Source organism: Cydia splendana, chromosome 9 (assembly GCF_910591565.1).
Source record: "Cydia splendana chromosome 9, ilCydSple1.2, whole genome shotgun sequence".
Lineage (NCBI taxonomy): Eukaryota > Metazoa > Arthropoda > Insecta > Lepidoptera > Tortricidae > Cydia > Cydia splendana.
The window spans coordinates 6,462,105-6,468,583 of NC_085968.1; the positions used below are offsets into that span (position 1 = coordinate 6,462,105).

Here is a 6,479-nt window from a genome sequence, read left to right on the forward strand (position 1 = left end):
TAGTTTATAAGACTATTATTATGTTAAGTCTATAAGGTACACACCTTTATACTCCCATACCTTAAGACCCATACATACATATGTATGGGCCTTAGTTGCCTGAAACTAAATGTCCTCGTCTCACATCGTCCCATAAAAAATGTCTAAGGATGGTAATTCCACCTGTCCAATTTCTTTGTCCATTGTGCATTGCGTCTCACTCTCTCATTAAGCAAAATGTGAGACGCAAATACACATTAGACCAAGATATTGGATGGAATTACCATCCTTACATAACATATTTCCCTCAGACGTGGTGATACCAACCAACTCCGCCGAGAAGACGAACATCGTCCTGAAGGCCGGTCAGCGGGTCATGGTGCTCAAGTCGCCTAAGGGCATCTACATGCAGCTCGAATCGGGCAAGATCATCGCCATCAAGACTTCGTTCAAGGGTCTGGGGCAGAAGGCGGCTGATAACAAGGATAGCAGCCCTATTGGGAAGAAAAGTGAGTTTAATGAGTCTTCTTCTTTTTCTTTGCCTTATCCCCCATTAGGTGCAGTCAGCTCTCCTTATCCTTCGGCGCCAAGACGATCTGTCTTGAGTTACCTGTTCGGGAAGTTGGCCGTTTTCCAATTGTTTGTTCAATGAGTGTGTTTAATGAGTATTTATCTAATATATACAGGTGCTTGGGAGGAATACCAAGGATTTTAACATAATTTGTGAAACCAAAGATGTGACTAAAGTAAAAAACTTTTAGTAATTCTAATAGATTTTTTTTGTTTTCTTGTCTTGGTATCCGTTACAAAGGGCGTTTTGTTTTGGGGGTCCTCATAAAAACATATTTTTGTTTTGTTAAAATCCTTTGGGTTACTCCTGAGCACTCTGTACTTTTTTATAAAGAGATGTTTGAAGTATTTATACAAGCAGTATTGCGGTCGATTTCCCTTTGCATCACTATTCTGCATTTTTGCTACAGAAATATTTTATCATTATCATCTCAGCCATAAGACGTCCACTGCTGAACATAGGCCTCCCCCTTGGACCTCCATACGTGCCGGTTGGAAGCGACCCGCATCCAGCGTCTTCCGGCGACCTTAACAAGATCGTCTGTCCATCTTGTGGGTGGACGTCCTACGCTGCGCTTGCTAGTCCGTGGTCTCCACTCGAGCACTTTTCGACCCCATCGGCCATCTTCTCTGCGTGCAATGTGGCCTGCCCATTGCCACTTCAGCTTGCTAATCCGGTGGGCCGAAATATTTTATATGAACCAATATTTCCTAATCATTTATGTTTGTTACAGTCCTAGGCAGCCGTCCAGGCAGCATACCGGGCTCTCTAAAGAATAACTCCGCAATCACAATAACTTCCAAGAGCGGCCCCCGACCCGGCTTCCAGCGGGTCATAACCAGGCCCGCCATAATAGGCCACAACAAGATCTCCAGGCCTCTTCTCCCCGGACAAAAGATAGCCGACATCCGGAACCGGCTAGGGGAGATGCGCTCATACGGCACCGTGCGACACAGACTACCCCCTCACCCTGGCCGCATCCTCCGACCCAACCTCCCGGGATCACTTAGCATAACTAAAATCAGAAGGGACGCTAAAAGATCTGATAATGAAAATAGCGACTCTAATCCCCCAACTAAGATCGACTCCGACGACGATACTCAAATCCTAGATAGCGATGAAGAAGAAACGGAAAAGGCGAAAAAAGCAGCTAGCGAACAAAAATCAAAGGCGCTCGCGGAAAATTCTGAAGACTCAAAATCCTCCACAAGCTCTGAAAACCAAAAGAAAACTGCCAATACTCAAGAAAAACTTTCGGAACCTATTATTTTAACCACTGATGAAAAACTACCTTCGGAGGAGGCTCTAGAAGTCAAAAATTCTGATACTAGTGACTCCCATTTAAGCGACGATTCTAGGACGCGCGTAGATAACTCCCAAACGCCTCCGATGGATAACGTCGAGAGGAAAATTAATTTACTGAAAAACTATAGGCATCAAAGACCCGGCAGTAGACCTCAAACGGAATCTAGCTTGAGCATATTAGAGAGGACGGCCAGCGTGCTAAATAAGGAGGGCATGCCGGACTTCCGGAGGAACCTAGATGATATAACGCAGTCGTATTCCCCAGGTAGCGACGAAAAGCCGGGGACTAAGTCGAAGAAGAAAAAGTCTCCCAACAAGGAGGGCGAATCTCAGAGTCAATTTAATTCGGGGATGTCCCATAGTGTGTCTAGTCTGCTGGGGTCGCCGGGCGCGAAGCGGAGCGACCACAGCGCGGCGCCGGCCCCGGCGCCCAGCCCGGCCGGGGCCGACCTGGCCATGGGGCCGGCCGTGCCGCCGGTGCCGCCGGTGCCGGACTGCAAGCCCCAGCAGCCCTATCCCGCACCGGGCCTGCCGCCGGAGGCGCCTTACGCGCAATATCCAGGTACGTATCAGGAAGCTTTACGTGAGTAACCTAGCGTGATTTTCATGAAGTTTAGGTTACTTTTCATAGAAGCAGTATCGCAATTTATGGCGTAACAAATATGAACGATATTTTTAATCTGTGGCGTTTTAGGTTACGGCATGAACTATGGCGCGTACCCCAACTCGCCGTACTACGGCTACGGCAACTACCCGGCCGGCTACGCGGGCTACGCGCCGCCCGCGCCGGCGCCGGCGCCGCCCTACCCGCCCGCGCCGCCCGCCCCCCTCGCCGCGCCGCCCGACTACCTGCCGCCCAACCCGCAGTGGTAAACCTGGGCAGTACAAACTACCCGAATGTGGTTAGAACACAAGTGCACTCACTAACATACCCCGTATGGTATGTTAGTGAGTGCAATACATCTTACATCAGTGCGGGCAGTGCGGCAAAAGTGTTCTTTAACTTGCCCAGCAGTGGTAGTGGTACCTAGAAGTGTAAAGTGAAGTGAAACTGTGGTAAATTCAACAGTGTTGAGGTGACTCAAGATTCTAATCCTAATATTGAGTGATGTAATTTTAGATGTTCTTTTCGAGGAGTGTGAATGTGTATAGGCCGCGGTCCATCGAGGGAGGCTACGAGTTGTGTTGCAGTTTTATACTTAATGTACTGTGCCGCGCTGTGAAATTTTATAAGTCCTTTATTTTCTAAACTTGTATGCAAAATTTATTGTATTTTATCTTCTATTTATTTTTTTCTGCGAGTCTTATAAAGTTATATACTAATGCTATGAAATTGTCCTTAATTTGGATTTTTTCTATTCATCCCTGCCTTGTTTTGATGAATATTATTGGCATAGGAATACTTATGACGAAGTAAAATGGAAGTATTTCGCGTCTTTGGTACTTATTATTTAAGTAGGATGATACGCGGGCACTTTTTTATCATAATAACCAGTGTCAAATGCGACTAGTAAGTCATTAGTCGTTACAATGTAAATGAAATAATGTCTTTCCAATGTGCGGCTATGCGTGAATCTATGGATGTGATACGTTGGTTACTTAGCGTTAGACATAGCGTGTATGATGGTATTTATCTATGTAATTTCTAGGTTAGATAGGATGCCCACTTATACTAATTAAATATCTTAGAAATGTTCTCATTTATCCATTCAATAGAGCCGTGATATGTGTAACATTAACATAGTAGAATGTATGCAAACTTGCATAGAAAACTATTTATCTAATCTAGTTTATATTTCAAGTGTTCCAAACTCGAAAAACAAAATCTTTAATATAGATTTCTATTTTTTCTTTGGTGTGTTACAAGAGAAGTGATTATCTCGTAGGTTTTTTTTTTATTAATTTGCAACGCAACAAGAACTTAATCTCTTAGAGCATTTAGTAACTGGAGACGCCTTGTCTGTCATTTTTTGTACAAAACAGCCTGCCGATTTTTAGTGGGGAGGGGCACGTCAAATGTATGGTTATTTGCACGTAACAACAATAGCAGTGGGTTGTTTAATTTAAACGTCACTTACGCCGGACCAGAACCTTTGAAGCTTTTTCTGGAATGAGGCAGAAACTTTTATTTGACATCTTATGTTCCTACGAGTTTTGGCTATGTGCACGAAGCCTTCGGGATACATGAATTATTTATCAATTGACATTTAACAGGCATGTCATAAAAATTGACATTAACACCACGGCATGTCCTGTGATTGACTTCCCCTAAATGCACTTTGCACATAGCCAATATCTGTCGACCTTAATTAACTGATGTGTGTAATTAGCAGCACGCAATATGCTCTCCCACATAATTATCGTCATGATACATGTAATCTCATTGTAAAGCGACGGATTTTTAATGTACCAGATTATTGAAAGACTAAATGTGATATTTAGGAATTTGCTTTTTTGGTAACCTGGTACTAAATACTGAAAATCTTTCTTATACAGTTTCGATGAGCTTTGTTTAGTGTATACGCCTGTTAATTTTCCTCAACATATAATATGTAATACATATGTGATAGTCTGATAATTTATGTCACAACGTATAGTACGATTACGTTAGCAGTATTATAATTTGCTTGTGTATACGATTTTCGCAAAGTAGGTACATATAGATTACAAAATAGTATAAGTTAAAATCGAATTTTAATTGACTAAGGAAAGAGCAAATAAATTACTTTCTGTGAATAGTTCTCGAAATATAATTTTTTATAAGTGCCAGATCAAAAAAATCGTAACTTTCGTAGTTTTTAGGCTTACTAATACATTATCGAAGAATACATTTTTGTGGTTTACGTTTCTTGTGATGTACAGTCAGCAGCAGAAGTTGCTAAGCGGGCCAGGTGTTAAAAATTATCTAGACGCGACTTTATTGTTAAAGGAATAAGAAAGTCAATGTAATTTTGAACACCTCGCCCGCTTAGCAACTTCTGCTGCTGATTGTATCTACAGATATACTTGACCCACCGGCATACGAATTTTTATGCTTGCTGGAGTTTCTGCACTTGACTACCTATTTTAAAAAAGCGGGACTATCTGTGAGCTGGAATTAGACTTTCGATCCTTATTACAAAACTTACTCTTATTGAACTGAATATTAAAGCCCCATTTACACTGTGCGAGAACATGCAATATTCAATAAATAGCAGAGTACAATGAATTCAGTCGATCAATTAAATACCGCAATGTAACGAAAATCGCAATCATGTTCTTGATCTGTCTAAATGGGGCTTAAATATTGAAATACTATATCAATGCCAAAACGCTCTGCTAAAAGTCTCTGTGTACTGTATGCAAATTATATTTCGAGAAGTATAACATTTTTTATGTGTTGAATCTCGCACACCAGACGAAAAGTAGAAATAACGCTGACATTATTTTTTAAATTTATAGCCATTCGTGTGTTGCCCTGTGTACAAATAAGTGTTCGGCGATAATGTTCGAAGTGATACATAACAGTGCATTTTAAATTGATCCATATTACTGTGCCGGCGATATCTAATAAAGAAATCAGTAAACAGTAGCTAATTTGTTTCTTTTACGGATATACCTATAATTTCTACCTACATTACTAAAATAACGGGTTGCACTCCGGGAGTGCCGGCAGAAGTGAAAACTCAATGACATTGTAACAGTTACATTGTACAGTTAGTTGTGTCTTACGTCAAAATATTAATAATAGCGCCATCTAGTGCAAAATGTCTGCAGCACTATGTATAATTGAGGTTAACGCCATCTAGCGTTATTTCGTCGCATTACTTGAAACCCCTAAGCACATCACTGTTAGTACTCAAGTTATATTAGTACCAGCAAAGATATATATAACTCCGTATAAGATGTGGAAAGTTTAAGAAACAAACGTGCCTCGTAAACTACAAGTAAAATTGACACTCGCTCAGATGGCGCTAGTACCTTTAGCCTATTCTCGACTAGATGGCGACCTAGGTGATACTTAACACATTTCAGTGAAAGAACATGGGTTCAATTTAGTCACAAGGCATTCTTAATGTTTTAGGTCTGTATCGAAAGATGGCAGTAAATTTGAAAATGTCATCGTAATGATTGAAGCGTCGATAGATGGCAATTAATTCAATTAGTCGTGTAAATGAATATATAACCTATTTTTATATCGTTTCGTTTTAAAACTATGAAAACAGGAAAAAGGTTTTTAGCTTAATAGTAGCGAGTTAATGGTAACCGAACTACAGCTTGGCAAAAAAGAGTATTAGAAATTCAAAAGTGGCAACACTGTAGTGTCGTCCCGTTTTCTTACATAAATTGGTTTGAAAGGGACGACACTCCAGTGTTGCCACTTTTTAATTTCTAATCTTTTTTTGCCAAGCTGTATCTGAGTGTTGAGAGTATGAAACCTGAGACTAAGGACAAATGATAATAGCGCTGTCTCTGCTTCTCCTATTGAAAGTTCGAACTTCGTATTATAATCGGTCAAGCAAATCTTGTTAGTAGAAAAAGGCAGCAAATTTAAAAATTGTAGGCGCGAAGGGTTATCGTCCCATAGAAAATTTGAATTTCGCGCCTTTTTCTACTGATAAGATTTGTTTGACCGAGTATATTA

At 40.9% G+C, this 6,479-nt stretch overlaps 1 protein-coding gene across 1 annotated transcript in view; it reads left to right on the forward strand.

Annotated features, from left to right (window-relative positions):
• LOC134793485 (uncharacterized) overlaps nucleotides 1-5,426 on the forward strand; it is a 29,095-nt gene extending 23,669 nt beyond the window's left edge. Inside the window, exons 21-23 of the mRNA XM_063765069.1 lie at nucleotides 291-488; nucleotides 1,284-2,417; nucleotides 2,550-5,426. Of these exons, the coding sequence (XP_063621139.1) occupies nucleotides 291-488; nucleotides 1,284-2,417; nucleotides 2,550-2,728 (1,511 nt within the window). The 3' untranslated portion in view covers nucleotides 2,729-5,426. The remainder of the gene's footprint in view (nucleotides 1-290; nucleotides 489-1,283; nucleotides 2,418-2,549) is intronic.
• The last annotated feature ends 1,053 nt before the right edge of the window (nucleotides 5,427-6,479 follow it).